The sequence below is a fragment of the Megascapheus bottae genome, chromosome 17 (genome assembly GCF_031878675.1).
Source record: "Megascapheus bottae isolate mThoBot1 chromosome 17, mThoBot2.hap1, whole genome shotgun sequence".
Classification (NCBI taxonomy): domain Eukaryota; kingdom Metazoa; phylum Chordata; class Mammalia; order Rodentia; family Geomyidae; genus Megascapheus; species Megascapheus bottae.
Genome location: NC_143525.1, coordinates 11,406,300 through 11,420,806, shown reverse-complemented (window position 1 = coordinate 11,420,806; position 14,507 = coordinate 11,406,300). Strand labels below are relative to the sequence as shown.

At 48.4% G+C, this 14,507-nt stretch overlaps 2 protein-coding genes across 2 annotated transcripts; both read right to left on the bottom strand.

Annotated features, from left to right (window-relative positions):
* Positions 1 to 3,658: 3,658 nt before the first annotated feature.
* Kcnab3 (potassium voltage-gated channel subfamily A regulatory beta subunit 3) lies at positions 3,659 to 11,676 on the bottom strand. The gene is made up of 14 exons (XM_090349611.1): positions 11,355 to 11,676; positions 10,063 to 10,106; positions 9,938 to 9,975; positions 9,648 to 9,727; positions 6,650 to 6,694; positions 6,522 to 6,566; positions 6,287 to 6,330; positions 6,048 to 6,134; positions 5,790 to 5,875; positions 5,540 to 5,660; positions 5,360 to 5,454; positions 5,142 to 5,262; positions 4,846 to 4,934; positions 3,659 to 4,601 (listed from the first exon to the last, which is right to left on the bottom strand). Exons 1-14 carry the CDS (start codon positions 11,594 to 11,596, stop codon positions 4,524 to 4,526), a joined length of 1,215 nt encoding a protein of 404 aa, XP_090205737.1. The 5' UTR covers positions 11,597 to 11,676; the 3' UTR covers positions 3,659 to 4,523.
* An 803-nt stretch (positions 11,677 to 12,479) lies between these two features.
* On the bottom strand, positions 12,480 to 14,388 carry Trappc1 (trafficking protein particle complex subunit 1). The gene is made up of 5 exons (XM_090349612.1): positions 14,284 to 14,388; positions 14,073 to 14,171; positions 13,842 to 13,912; positions 13,133 to 13,271; positions 12,480 to 12,841 (listed from the first exon to the last, which is right to left on the bottom strand). Exons 1-5 carry the CDS (start codon positions 14,371 to 14,373, stop codon positions 12,713 to 12,715), a joined length of 528 nt encoding a protein of 175 aa, XP_090205738.1. The 5' UTR covers positions 14,374 to 14,388; the 3' UTR covers positions 12,480 to 12,712.
* Positions 14,389 to 14,507: the final 119 nt, after the last annotated feature.

Sequence of the window (14,507 nt, the reverse complement as noted above, 5' to 3'; positions counted from 1 at the left end):
CAGCCCTGCGTGACTTGTGACTCAGGGGTCTGAATTGCCCCACTGGTAAACAGGACGTGGTACTCACGATCCACATTCTCTCATGGTGTGGCACGCACACCCAGCTGCCTTCTCACCCCCCCCCCTCCTTGACTTGTAGCCCAAGTTTTGTTGTGGAGGTAATAATAACACAGTTTCGACTCAGCTGACTTGAATACAAATCCTAACCTCCACCAAGCAGTTGTGAAACTGGGAGCAAGTTACTTAATTTCTCTGGGCCTTGATTGCCTCATCCGATCAAAGTAGATAATAATAGTAAGGTTTGAAAGAACTTGTGTATGGAATGGTGCCTGGTACACAGTAAACACTAGATAAGTGTTATCTATTTCATCATACTCTTTGCTCAGCCTGTATTGTATCCACCTTAACGCCTCACTACCCAATATTTCCAACTCGTATTTTAGTTAATATAAGACTAGACTCCTCTGCATCCATTCATTGCGTTTACTAGATTATCATAGGTAAGTTAGAGCTGTGTTGTTTTTCAACTGCATTATTAAAACCTGGAGGCTAATCCTGTATAATATTGTATTATCTGTATGGTCATGTGGACTAACCTATTCACTTACTCTTAGTGATTCTATTGTAATCCAAAAGCTTTTAGGAACTTCTCTATGGAGTAGATGTCCTTCATGTTTGAAGTATCTTCAACTGGTGGTAAAGCTTAAGGTAGGTTTTTTTTTTTCTTTCTTTTTGCCAGTCCTGGGCTTGAGCTCAGGGCCTGAACACTGTTCTTGGACTTTCTCAAGGCTAGAGCGCTACTGCTTGAGCCTCAGCACCACTTCTGGCTTTTTCTTTATGTATGTGGTACCAAGGAATCGAACCAGGTCTTTGTGCATGCTAGGCAGGCACTTTCCCACTAGTCCAAATTCTGGGCCCTCCATGGGACTCTTATCTCCAGTTAACCACCAGAAAGGCGGAAGTGGCACTGTGGCTCAAGTGGTAGAGCACTAGCTTTGAGCTGAAGAGCTCAGGGACAACACCCAGGCCCAGAGTTCAAGTCCGACAACCCAAAAAGAAAAGGTCTGATTTTCATGCCTGGGCTAGCTTTGAACTGAGGTCCTTAAATCTCAGCCTTCTAAGTAGCTAGGATTGCAGGCATGAGCCACCTGCGCCTTGTCACCACATTTTGAAATGATTTCCTGTGTGTCAATATGTAACATATATAGCAGCTTGCTTTCCACCTTTGGTACGCTGTTCTATAGTCCTCTGAAGGCTATGTGTTCTGACTTTACTCAGGCTTTGAATTCTCAGACACAGTGGCTGTGTGTGTGTGTGTGTGTCTGTGTGTGTATGCGCGCGTGCGCGCGCCCGCAGGCGCACACATGCACACTTGCATGTGCACACCAGTCCTGGAGCCTGAATTCAGGGCCTGGGCACTGTCCCTCAGCCTCTATGTGCTCAAGGCTAGCCTCTAACATTTGAGCCACAGTGCCACTTTTGGCTTTTTTCTGTTTATGTGGCACTGAGGATTTGAATCTAGAGCTTCATCCATGCTAGGCACACACTCTACCACTCTGCCACATTCTCAGCCCCCACAGTGGCTTTTAAGACCTTTTAATTGTGTTATAGTGTGAATCTTAAATTTCCTCCAAAGGCCATGTGTTGAAGTTTTGGTGATGGAATTGGGTGGGAGGCAGCAGGGCTCTAGGAGGCGGGACCCAGAGAAAGGAAGTTAGGTCATTGGGGACCCAGCAGCCACTGTGAGGTGATAGGGCTGCTCTGCCATGTGCTTTCACATGTTGTTGTGCCTCCCCACAGGTCACAAAGCAGTCGAGCAACCATGTGCTGAAAACTTGAAAACCGTGAACTAGAATAAATCCTTCTTTTAATTGGTAAAAGTGTATTTTGTCTCAGCATCAGAAAGCTGACCAGTACAGCTTACGTGTTCCCTTCGATTAGCCTAGCGAAAGCAAGAGGATTATCACCCATTTATCCTCCTCCTCGGGCTCTGAGTGCAGCCCTGCTATGCCAAATACCTATTTAAAAGTGTCCTTATCACAGTGTGTTTTCCTCTGGGCTTTGGATAACTGAAGTTTGTATTTGATTGTGATTATCTACCCCTTCCGTGAACTGTATAAAACGTGTTCTGAGTCTGGTTGGTTTTGCCCACCATTGTATTTCTGTGCAATACTATCGTAGAACTCCATAAATACTTGTTAAACTCATGAATTAAACAAGTAAGAAATATGGCAAATGTTTATATACAAAGGAAATCTGGCAGTATGTACTGTATTGTGTTTTTGGTACAATTAATATACACTGAAATGAACTATAAAATACAGAAAAGTAAAACGTTCAGCTAGGAAGGTGAGTGCCAAGGGGAGCAATGGAGAGTGTAAATGAGTAAGTATGGTTGGGGTAGTGTATTTGTCTATATGAAAAGAGAACAGTGAAACTTATGAAATTGTTTTAAAAATCAGAGGAGGAGGGTAAGGGAGAGGGCTAGAGAAATAAGTTTGATGGGGAATACATTGTACACATGTATGGAAATGTCACAGTGAACCCCCCTCCTTTATAGAAGCAATGTAAATTTAAAAAGCAAACAAGCGAAAAAGGAGATGGGACAATAAAAGATGATGTTTTCCAGGGGCTTCCAAACTGCCTCAGAAAGTAATTCTGAGTTGGTTTTTTAAATGTCTTGAGCAGTTGGGGAAGCAGCATTGCATGAAGAAGGATCATGCCCTTCAGGAGAACTATTTAAGGAGAATACTATTTTGAATTGATAAATTCTTCTTGTATGTTTGTTACAGAAGAACTAATCATAGCTTAGTCATACATTTTACTTCTTTGTTTCCTCCACAGTCTTCTGAAATGAGTGGGAGATTATAGGGGCAGATGTAAGTATTCATTAGTTGATCCTGTTGATTGCTAATCCAGTAAATGACATGCTGCTGGGGTTTCTCTTTTGGAAATCAGTTTTACTCTGTGCTCCCAGCATCAGGATCAAGGCAGGATGAGGAGGGTTAAAAGGGAGATGGTAAGGTTTTATTTAAGGAAGGCACAGCTTTTCCTCCTCTGCTTTGTGATCTTTGAAGGTCATTACTTTCCACCCACTTTCTGTCCTCTGGAAATCAGAGTCCTTCAGGAGAAGAAATTAGGGGCAAGTATCTGTTATAACTCCATTTGATTCTGTTCTGCTGTTTCATAGCAGATCTCTTCTGGTTATTTTTCTTATCTTTTTAATATGATCCTTCTCCTTCTTTCTGTATCTTTTCCACCAGACATGTCAGCACTTTACTTCTCTTTCACCAGACAGAATCCTCAAGCTCATAGAGTTCTGTTCCACTCTGCTATGACAAAACTGCTCAGTTTATCGGTACATGTGTGGCTATCTCACAAGGGATAAAGAATTATGGCAAATATAACTTCTAAAACATACCACAAAAAAACAACAAGAGTGTCTTTCATAAAATGAGGAGCAACCAAATTAAGAAGCTGGGTCAATAGTGATAAAGGAAGAAAGGGGAAAAACCTATGCCTGGAGTACTTAATGTCTAGGTCCTTGATGAGAAATGAGACCAGGAGCTAATATCCTGTAACCACGAACGGAGAGTGCCAGGCCACAAAATTATGACTGTCATCCAAACCTCCCAAACTCCTACAATGACAGGCACAGTGAGGATCAAGCTGAGATTTTATTTACAGTTCCCTGGGAAATCTTACAGAAGAGGGGCCATCATTATTGCTTTATGGTTATTGCCAGTAGGAAGTTCAGCTCAAAGCTCAAAATTCTGTCTTCGGTAGATTTGCCTGTCAGCTCCAAGTCTCTGCTGGGAACTAAAAGGTTAATTTGTGCAACTGATTTTTTCTTCTAAGGGTCATACTACGACTTTGCCAGACTATTCTATACATCAAAATTTTATCTGCCTTTGGTCAATAGCGAATCTCTGTCCTCCGCACCTCACCCCCTCTCTGCAGGCATAAAATATGACACTAATGCTAGATTTTAAGTCTTCCTCCACCTCCAGACTGGAAGGCAGAGTTTTGATTTCTCAACAATTAACATTTCCTGCCAGGGCCAGCCTGGCTTCCTTTTGTACGACTAACATAAAGCTCCATTAACTGTCCCAGATGACTTAACCCTTGATAACATTTCAGGGGCTGCTTTTGAGGTACTTTGCATATTGCTTGTATCTGCCGAGGGTTTTCTAGGCCTCGGCTATAAGGAGAAGAGAGAAAGGAGCGAGACCAAATGACAGAGAGGGGACAGCTCCTTAGCTCATGCCCAGAGTTAGCAAGAAGGACTAGAAGGAAGGACGCTGCAGGGGTGGGCGGACTACTTTCTCTCTCAAGGCCCCCACTGCGGAAGGATATGGCTTTATTCATGCGCGTCGCTATTAGCCAGGACTCGTTAGTGGGCGGGGCTCCCTGGCGCGGCCGCTGCGTGGGGGCGGGAGTGGGAGGATGCGGAGCGGGCGGGGCGGCTGCGGGTTTCGGGCTGGAGCAGCGACTCCGGGTTGGGCTCCTGCGCCCCCAACGGACTACTTCTTGGAATGCGTTTTGTTCCCCAAGAGTCCGTCTATCTCCATCACTGTTTGTGGCGTCAGCTGGCCCAGCACCTGGAGGTGGATGGGTGGGGAGGGCGATATGGGTCACTGAGAAAGGAGACGGGGGGTGGGGGGGGAGGACTGGAGGACGCCCCCCAATGGGGTCTAAAGGCAAGGAAAAACGCAGCTTTGCGCTTGGTTGTTGCCACCGACCCTTTCCCTGCCAAATGTGCCTCCCAGGGACATTCAGGGTTAGTATGACCTTGACTTTTGGGGAAGGGAGCAGAGAAACGTTCTGCCCAGGTGCCCAGCTCACCTGTAGGGCGCCCAGGTGTTCCATCAGCTGCTCTGCACTCGACACCCCCAGCAAGACTGAGCTGACCCCCTCATTGCGGAGACACCAGGCTGGAGCCAAAACGGGGCGGGGGGTGAGGTGGGCAGAGGAAGGGAAGAAGAGAGAGAAAGAACTGACCAGGGAACAGTGAGCACACAGATTTCAGAAGTGTCTGAAGAAGCAGGTCCTCCCTAGCAATAATCAGTCTTAGAGGAAGTTTGTAAGTTCTGAGCAGGAAGCAGGGCTTCTGTAAGCATCTAGGATTGGCAATGTCTCACCTATAGCCAGCTGGGCCACAGTGCAGCCCAGCTGATGAGCAATAGGGAGAAGGTCCATGACTTTGGCTTGTTGCTTCTTGCCATCCTCACTCTGGACTTTGTCCTTGAGCCACTGGTAGCCCTGGAGACCAAGAAGAATCAATAATAAAAAATTCTTGCCACTACCATACAGCTGCCCATATAGCCAGTTCTACCAATCCTGAGCCCTCAAATCTCACCTTGATGGTGGGCCTGCAGGTATCTGGGACCCGTACATCATATTTACTAGTAATGAGACCACAGGCTAGGGGAGACCAAGTGACCGAGCCAACACCTAAGGACAAGAGAATTGGGAGTGGAAAAAGAGATCCAAGCCATGAGTGAGGCCAAGGGAAAGGCAGGGGTGAGAGGTTACACACCAATCTTGTGGTAGAGCTCAGGCATCAGCATCTCCACCTTCTCCCTCTGAAATAGGTGGTGTTCTGCTTGTTCGCACACAGGAGGAATAAGATTGAACTGCCTGGCCATGGAATAGGCTTCCTGGGTTGGAGCAGGGAGGATACAGCAATCAGAGCCCTGGTTTGCCCCTCTCTCCAATATGATGGGGTTGAGAGTGGCTATGTGAAATAAGGAAGTTAGTTTTGGGACGAGAGAAGTGAGGTCACATACCATGATTTCTGCAGCCCCCCATCGAGATGTCCCCCAGTACAGGGCCAGGCCCTGGTTGATGACATAGGTCATGGCTCTCACAATCTCTAGGCACACAGGAAAAGGAGAACCTCACTGTCAAACGCCTGAAATCTAAAACCATACATCTACAAGACTCTGTCTGCTCCACCATGACTGGGTGAGGCTGGGTTCCTACTAAAGGTTTTGAAGAAGTGCCCAGTTTTGCAGGGCTCTCAGGCTTGGGAGTGCAGCTTTTACCCTCCATAGGACTGTTAGGATCTGAGCGATTGGCAAAGACGATATCCACATATCCCAGCTGGAGGCGTTCCAGGGATCCTCTTAAGCCTGCAGTTGAGGAGAAGGTAAATACCTCAGATGTGGTCTACTAAGAAATCAGACCTTACCCTTTCGATGTGGCCATTCATTCAGAGCTCCAGGAATGCTTCCAATGCCTCTAGCTTCTCTGCCCATCCAGTTTCCCAATTCCCATTCGTTACCTTCAATGATGTGTTTGCGGCTTAGTCCTCGCTCCGTTTCTGCCCTGTTAGAAAAAGGTAAATCACAGACAGGGAGACCAGGGCTAGTCTGGAGCCATGGGGAACTTAGATTGTATGGCTCCTCTTAGGACATGGACCTGCGATGGTAGGTGTGAAACAGTGGTCTCCACCCCCACCCCATACACGAGCTTAAATTCCAAGTCTTCTTCCCAGTCATAACAGGGCAGCCACTTACTGTCCTCCCCAAAAAATCTTGGTAGTGATGACATAGCTTGATCTCCTGGAAGAGGAGAAATGGCAAAGTCAGCAAGAAAAGGATTTTTTGGGTGTTCATGTCCACAACAACCCTCCTCTCAGTCTCACCTCCAACCTTTGCTCTTGAGAATGTTACCCAGAGTTCTTTCAGCCCTGGAATAAAGACAAGATAAAGCTGTGACTCGTCCAAGGTGGACCAATACCAGTTCCTCCTCCCTTCCTCCCTACCTCTTCCTCCCTTACAAGGTAGAACACAAGCCAGGAGCCCATTTGGATATATAGTTTGTTTTTGTTTTTCTTTTGGTCAGTTGTGGGGCTTGAACTTTGAGCCTGGGTGCTGTCCCTAAGCTCTTTAGCTCAATGTTAGTGCTCTACCACTTGAGCCACAGCACCGCTTCATTTTCTGGTGGTTAACTGGAGATGAGAGTCTCATGGACTTTAGTCCCCAGCTTTGAACCTCTATCCTCAGATCTCAGCCTCATCTTCCTAAGCGCGCACGCTCTCTCTCTCTCCCTCTCCCCCTCCTTTTCCCTCTCCAGTACTGGTGCTTGAACTCAGGGCCTGGGCACTGTCTCTGACTTTTCATGTACAGCTGATTCTCTACCTATTAAGCCACACCTCCACTGCCAGCTTTTTTGTTAGTTAATTGAACATGAGAATCTCTTCAGGATGGCTTTAAACTGAGATCATCAGAATTCAGCCTCCTGAGTAATTAGAATTACAGGCATGAGGCTGCAGCACGTGGCTTTGAAATGTTTTCTTTTTCTTTTTTTTTTTTTGCCAGTCCTGGGGCTTGAACTCAGGGCCTGGGCACTGTCCTTGGACACTTTTTGCTCATGACTAGGGTTCTGCTACAGTGCCACTTCCAGCTTTTTTTCCCAGGTCTTCATTCATGCTAGGCAAGCACTCTATCCCTAGGCCAAATTCCCAGCCCTTGACTGTATTCTGAGTGCTCCTGTGTACCACCATGCCTAGTTTAACCTATAAATTCTTCTTCTTCTTCTCCTTCTCCTTCTCCTTCTTCTCCTTCTCCTTCTTTTTCTTCTTTTTTTTTGCCAGTTGTGGGGCTTGAGCTCAGGGTCTGAGCACTGTCCTTGGACTTTTCTCAAGGCTAGAGCTCTACCACTTGAGTCTCATCACCACTTCCAGCTTTTTTCATGTATGTGGTACTGAGGAATCGAACCTGGGACTTCATGCATGCTAGGCAACCACTCTACCACTAGGCCAAACTCCCAGCTCCCCTATAAATTCTTTTTTTTTCTCCTATTGTTATCTTTATTTTTTTATATATTTTTATTGTAATTAATAGAAGGGTTACATGATATTTGCCAGATAGAGGGTGCATTAATTCACATACATTGATACCCTTTCACATGTCTTGGTCCCCATTACCCTTCCCCCCAACACATCCACCCCTCCCCTATAAATTCTTAAGTACAACATTATGAACTAACTTGTGACAAATCTCAAATTGTTAATAGACTATTTCTGGAATGTTTTACTACTGTTGAAATGTTCATATTTCCTGTCTTTTTTGTTGTTTTGCTGGTGCTGCGGCTTGAAATAGGGCCTCACACTTGCTTAGTTGGTTTTGTTTTGTTTTGTTTTGCCCCCTTCAGGCTGGATTCCCCCACATCCAGCTTTTTTGCTGGTTAATTGAAAATAAGGGTCTTTCTGATTTATCTGCCTGAGCTGGTTTCAAACTGTGTCCCTCAGATCTTAGCCTCTTGTGTAGCTAGGATTACAGGCATGAACTACCAGCACCTAGCTAGACTGTGTACTTTTTTTTTTCCAGTCTTGGAGTTGAACTCAGGTCTGGGCACTGTCCTTGGCCAGTTTTTGCTCAAGGCTAATGCTCTGTCACTTGAGCCACAGCTCCACTTCAGGCTTTTTCTGTATTTGTAGTACTGAGGAATTGAACCTAGGGCTTCGTGTATGTTAAGTGAGTACTCTACCACTAGGCCACATTCCCAGCCCTAGACTGTGTACTTTTAAGGAGCTTGCTGATTTCATCCCAGGAGCAATGTGTGTTCTTTCCTAGGATCTAAGAAGGCTTTTAGGGAAGAGCAAGACAAACTCCATGGGAAAAGAAGCCTCTGGTTTAAGCAGCAAATATGGTTGCATAAACTAGTCATTAACTGTGTGTCAAAAGGTAGTAGAATGTACTTTAGAAGCTACAAAGGCTTGTGGCCAATTTTGGGGGGCTGGGAAAGGATTTGTTCAGAGGAGTTGACATTTGGAACCAAGACTTGAAGATGAGCAGAACTATTTCCATGTAGGCCATCCACGTGTGGTGTATTTGAAGTTCTATCTTTGTTTTTTTATTTTGTATTTTTTTCCAGTCCTGGGGCTTGAACTCAGGGCCTGGGCACTGTCCTTGGACTTTCTCAAGGCTAGAGCTCTACCATTTGAACCACAGCACCATTTCCAGATTTTTCTAGGTATGTGATACCAAGGAATCAAACCGGGTCTTCGTGCTTGCTAGGTGAGCATTCTACCACTAGGCCAAACTCCCAGCCTGAAGTTCTAACTTTGATGCCAGTGATCCACACCTGTAATCCCAATTACTCTGGTGGGTAGAGAAGATCACAGTTTGAGACTAGCCTAGGCAAAAAGTTACTGAGACCATTCCAACCAATACGCTTTGTTGTTAGTATGTGCCTGTGATCCCAGCATAGATAGGAGAATCTGATGTCTGAGGCCAGCCCTGGACAAAAATGTGAGACTTTACCAGAAAAATAATTTTAAAAGGCAAAAAAGAGGTAGGGCTCAAGTGGTAGAGCATGAGCTAGTCTAGCAATCATGAGGTCCTGAGTACCCTTCCCCAATCTAGCTTTCTAATTCTCAGGAAGCTGTGCATAACTCATGTCCATGATGTATTTGTTGGTTTCATTTAATGTAAACACACAGCAGTATGTCTATTGTCCTCTAAGCTGAAGGGATTGATGTTGGAACTACAATTCCCATAATGCTTTTGGGGGGGTGTCCATGAGCTAACTGGTTGGACTTTTATGTTCCCAGAATTCACAGGATTCTTTAGAGGTTAACAAGAAGTTCTAATGTTATAAGACTTCTAAATGTAGCAACCCTTCATCCCAGTCCTTACTTTCCTGCTGCATATACTTCAGTTGTGTCAAACAGGTTTACACCATTCTCATAGGCTACTGTCAGTATATCCTCTGCTGTCTAAAGAGGAAAGAAAAAGGGTTGAAGATCAACCACTGTCCTCCATTCCCTCCCTCATTGCACTGAAATCCCTGACACCTTGGCCCTGGTTTCTGTACTTGTTCCCTTTTCCCCATCTGTCAGCCTCAGATCTCTCAATTCCCATGCTCCCTTTTCTGAGTCCCTCACCAAAACCACCCACACTCTGCTTCTAGGTCCCATCACTTATACCTCATCTGAGATCTGAGAACCAAATGTGACCCAGGTACCTGTAAATGAGAAGCCAGACACATGAGAACTGTGGGAGCAGGCCACCAAAACATGTCCCCTTCCCTTAGTTCCTAATTCTTACTCACCCAAGCCAAGACAGGATACTCGGAGACCCGACTTTCCTAAGTTCCTGCAGAATACAGAAGCAGTAGGAAAGGGTGAAGATTCCATTAGGAAATTTAGATCATCTAGGCCCTCTACTTCTGAACTAAGAAGCCCTCAGGGTGCCTCAGTCCAAGAAAACTAGACCTAGAGTGCCTTTAGGAACTGGATATTCCTATCTCTGTAGCAAAGGCCCTAGGAATACTATTGAAGGAACAACTAAGAAGACAAATGACAGTTCCTCCAGAGTTACACACCCTCTAGTAGCACCAAAGATGTGCTGTTTTGTTTGCCTTTCATCTGGGTGACATATTGTCTTAAATCTTCTCTTCTATGAATGGAGTAGTAGGCTCCAAGAATCATGGCTGGCTGCCATGAGTTTGTGAGAACAGACCCTCAGCCAGAGAATGCCACACTAGGGGAATGCCACATTAGGGTAGAAAAGTTAAAGTTCAGGACCTAAGACAAAGGTCCCCACCTAGGCTGGGTAGATGCATTTCTAGCAAAGGCGATAGCTGGGGGAGGGGGGGAAGGGGAGAAGCCAAGTTCTCTCTCTTCCCTTCTCCACTGGCTTGTGAAGACTGTCTCTGGAGCTCTCTTCCTCCAGTAGCACCCCACTCAAGTGGTTGGCTCAACTTCCTAATCAGCGCTGCCACATGGAGGGGAAAAGATCCATGGCCACAATTCCTTCCTTCACAAGAGACTCCCATCTTCCCTCTACTATTTATTCTGAGAGTCTTCCCCAACAGACTTAGTCAACTTTCTGCCCACCTTTTCCTTGTAACGCCTATCTTTCTGCACAGGCATAAAGGATGTGTACTATCCTTCCCACAAGTCTCACTCCCCTAGCTGCCTCTCCCGCCACCCCACCCAGAAAGGTTGAAAGAGATCGGCTCTCGGGGCATATGGGGGCATTATTTGGGTCAGGCCAAACTGAGAAGCCTTTTCCCTCCCTCCTCTCCCCAGGACACCGTCCCAAGGACATTGGGCTGGAGGCAGGTGCAGCCTGGAGATCCGAGCATCCATCTCCAGCATCCCCGGGGTGCCAGGCTCAGGGGGCCGAATGGGACTCCATCAACCTTGGTTAAACTTGATTTTCTCATTGTCAGGGGTGGTAGCAAGGGGCCAAGTTCAGGGAGTGATGGTGTCAGGAAGAAAAGAAGGAAGTAACAGCGACCTTTTAAGCGAAGTTTGAAGGGGTCTTGGCGGCCACCCCCGTAAACCTCAGGGGTCCCGAAAGGAGAGCGGCTAGGCAAGCTGCTCGGCCACCCCGTACCTGTATTTCATGCCAGTGCCTCGGCCGGTGCTCTCTCGGAGGGCCCCCGCGGGTGCTGGGGGTCGCGGGACCAGTGCAGCGCGGGCCTTGGGGCCCGCCCCTCCACCCCCTGGAGGATTCCCGTGCCCCCCTCCGGTTGGCCCGCCATTACCGCCCCCGGGGCCCGGCCGGGGTCCGCACAGACGGTCCTCGCTGCTCCGGCTGCGAAGGTTCTGCTCCGTACACGCGATGGACACTTGCATACTGGCCGGCCGGGGGGACAGAGGGGCTTCCGAGGGGGCGGGGGAGAGCGGGGGGCCGGGGACAGACACCCGGCGGTGGGCTGGGCTGATCCTGGGAGGACGCGGTGGGCTCCGCCACGCAGGACCGCGACCGCGGGGGCGGGCCGCCGGAGGTCGCCGGGTTGGCGGCGGGAAGGGGGAGACGCTGGGGGCGCAGCGGTTGAGGAATTCGACTACTGAGGGCGCAAGTGCAGGGAGTAGGAGGGGGAAACGGGTGAAGATGAAGGCCGAGGCGGCCCTCGGAGGATGAGGAGCCCGGGAGGAAGGGTGACGGGGAGACAGATGCCACTTCAGCTCGAACCGCAGCGGGACCCGCCGGGCTCCAGCCGCGTCCGCAGCCAGCCCGGCTCATCAGCATGCAGGCCCCGCCCCCTCATCTGCATAGGCCCGCCCGCCTCCCACTCCAACTCGCCGCTGGTCTGCAGGAAGCCCCGCCTGCTAGGCTGCTCCCTTGGCTTGAAAATTCTGTATTCTGAGATGAAGATCAGCTCTTGGGAGTTAGGTTCTCTCACCTCTGGGTCCGAGGTGTATCAGCCTTTTCCCTGCCTAGTGATTCTCAGTTGGAACAGATTTTTGTCCCTCAGTAGTCACAAGACTAGGTTTGGAGGCGTTCTGGTGGTCAGGACTGGTAGGGAGGAGGAACTAAATCTCCAGAGTGGCAGCAAAGGTTGCTGCTAACATCCTACAAAACACAACAAATAATTATCCACCTAAAACGGTTAACGGTGTCCCAGATGAGAAACCTGTAGGCAAAACGTTTGCAGGATTCAGGGAGTGTGTGAACTCCCCAGTTACTAGACTTTGGTGTAGGGCAGGATCAGGAAGGCTCACTGAAATTGAGGCAGACTATTGAAAAAAGTTTATTGGGTTTTCACAGCATTAGGTAAGGTATAAAACTGGAAAGAGCAACTGGATTGGCGATATAGACTCCTGTGGTCTTCATTTTTGTGACTGTGGGGTGGGTGGGATTTAAGACTGAAGCCCTGGGAGGAGGGTAGATGGTAGAGCTTACAGAGCCCCAAGTTAGAAGGGGCCCCTTGCTGCCAAGATTTCTTCTCAGAGATGAGGTTGAGTATTTCAGCCAGCTCTGGCGGAGAAGAAGGGCAGAGAGCGGACATAGGAATCCAGCCGGGAGCGGAAGAGCTCACTTTGCACAGGCTGGCCCAGTGAGCACAAGGGATTCTTCACCACCAATTCCACGTACAGCTGTGGAGCAGAAGGATGTAAGAGCCAGGCTTTGGACTCTTTCTCGTTTTCAGCCCCAGACCTTAAGAATAACCTTAAGAATGAATGAATGCCCAGAGATATGGGGCCAGGATGAAGTTTTCTCTTCATCCTGGTGGTAGAATGTGTAAAGTCCTAAGATCCCAGAGAAAATTAAGTTCAACAGAGATGTAATACAGTGAGATTAATGCAAGAAACCTGAGGTATTCTTGGGCTCCGACTGTGGCTGTTAAGGGGTTGTGTGGTGGAGGGATGGCCCAGGCTGACACTGACCGCACTGTATATGTGATGCAGCACATCTCGGATGGGTCCCACACCCAAGTCAGTATTCATGACAACTTTGATCCCAGTGGGCGTCTCGTAGTAATGGAGCTTGTAACGGCTAGTTTGAAAGGCCAGGAAGCCATCCTTCCTGCAGAAAGAAGGAAAGTTAAAGAGTGGAATCTCTCTCAAGAAATACTTCTGATCCCCTCAAGGACTCTCCCAGTTGGTTGTGAGAGCCTGCTCTTTTTTGGGGGGAGAACTCTTGGGGTTTGAACTCAGGACCTGAGCACTGTCCCTGAGCTTTTGTGCTCAAGGCTAGGGCTCTACCACTCTGAGTCATAGCTCCACTTCTGGTTTTTAGGTGGTTAATTGGAGATAAGAATCTCACACTTTCCTGCCCCAGTTGGCTTTGAACCCTGATCCTCAGATTTCAGCTTCTTGAGTAGCTAGGATTATAGGCGTGAGCCACTAACACCCTGGCTTTTCCCCCTCAATTTTGGCCCCGCCCTCAACTTCTTTACTTTCAAATCTCCCCTCCTGTCACTCTTGCCAGCTTAAGGACTTCTCCTGCACTGGACTCAGCATAAGTCTTCCCCCTGCAATCCCTCTCTGGAGACCCAAACCCCTTCCATTTCAGGAAGTAACCCTTCTCCCCACAAAATCCATCCCTTCCCCCAGACTAGCCGTCCTCTCAACATCCCCTCTTGACACGGCGTACATGTCTAGCGGGGACATCTTGCTGACAAACGAGCGGATGGAGAAGAGCATCCCATACATCAGCTTGTACTCCTGGAGGGAGAGGAGCAGAATTAGGTCTGGATAGATGGGAGGCTATCCAGGCGGGTTGGGATAGGAACGGGCCAGGACTTGGAGGAGGAGGGGCTGGGTTGGGACTGTGTGCATTTGGAGATGCGAGGTCACCCGGATTGCACCGGAGCCCTTCCATCACCTCCTCCTTGGGGATCCCCGCTTGCTTCTTGCGATGCCACTCGCTATAATGCAGACACACGCCATTTCGGTCAAACAGGTACAGGTTGTGGACAGTCATCTGCAGAACAGAGTGTGTGAACCTCGCTGTAGGCTTGGCCCTCACTCGGTAAGCTCGTATTCTCCGACTCCAGATCCTCCCAACTAGACGGGGACCCCAGCGCTGCACTCACCGGAATTCTTCCGAATGCGGGTGAGAAGCTACTTCCGGCGTCCGAGCAAACCCGCCCCTCTGGAGTAGCCAAACTGCTAAGCCTGGGCATTAACTCCGCCCCAACATCGCTGTCAAACGCCTTCCTCAGCCAATCAGTGACCGCCAGAGCTGCGCACGCGCACCTAGGCTCCTGAGGCCCGGGAGCTGCGGCGAGCGTGGTCTCGCGGGCGGATGACGTCATCG

Excerpts from the sequence above, each read along its gene's own strand:
- Kcnab3 (XM_090349611.1), bottom strand. The coding sequence starts at position 11,596 with ATGCAAGTGTCCATCGCGTGTACGGAGCAGAACCTTCGCAGCCGGAGC. Across the intron at positions 6,695-9,647 it reads GAAGTATATGCAGCAGGAAA|GGCTGAAAGAACTCTGGGTA; the intron begins GTAAGGACTGGG and ends TCTTTATTCCAG. Across the intron at positions 4,935-5,141 it reads TGTGGCCCAGCTGGCTATAG|CCTGGTGTCTCCGCAATGAG; the intron begins GTGAGACATTGC and ends TTTTGGCTCCAG.
- Trappc1 (XM_090349612.1), bottom strand. The coding sequence starts at position 14,373 with ATGCCCAGGCTTAGCAGTTTGGCTACTCCAGAGGGGCGGGTTTGCTCG. Across the intron at positions 14,172-14,283 it reads CCGCATTCGGAAGAATTCCG|ATGACTGTCCACAACCTGTA; the intron begins GTGAGTGCAGCG and ends TCTGTTCTGCAG. Across the intron at positions 12,842-13,132 it reads TGCATCACATATACAGTGCG|CTGTACGTGGAATTGGTGGT; the intron begins GTCAGTGTCAGC and ends TCTGCTCCACAG.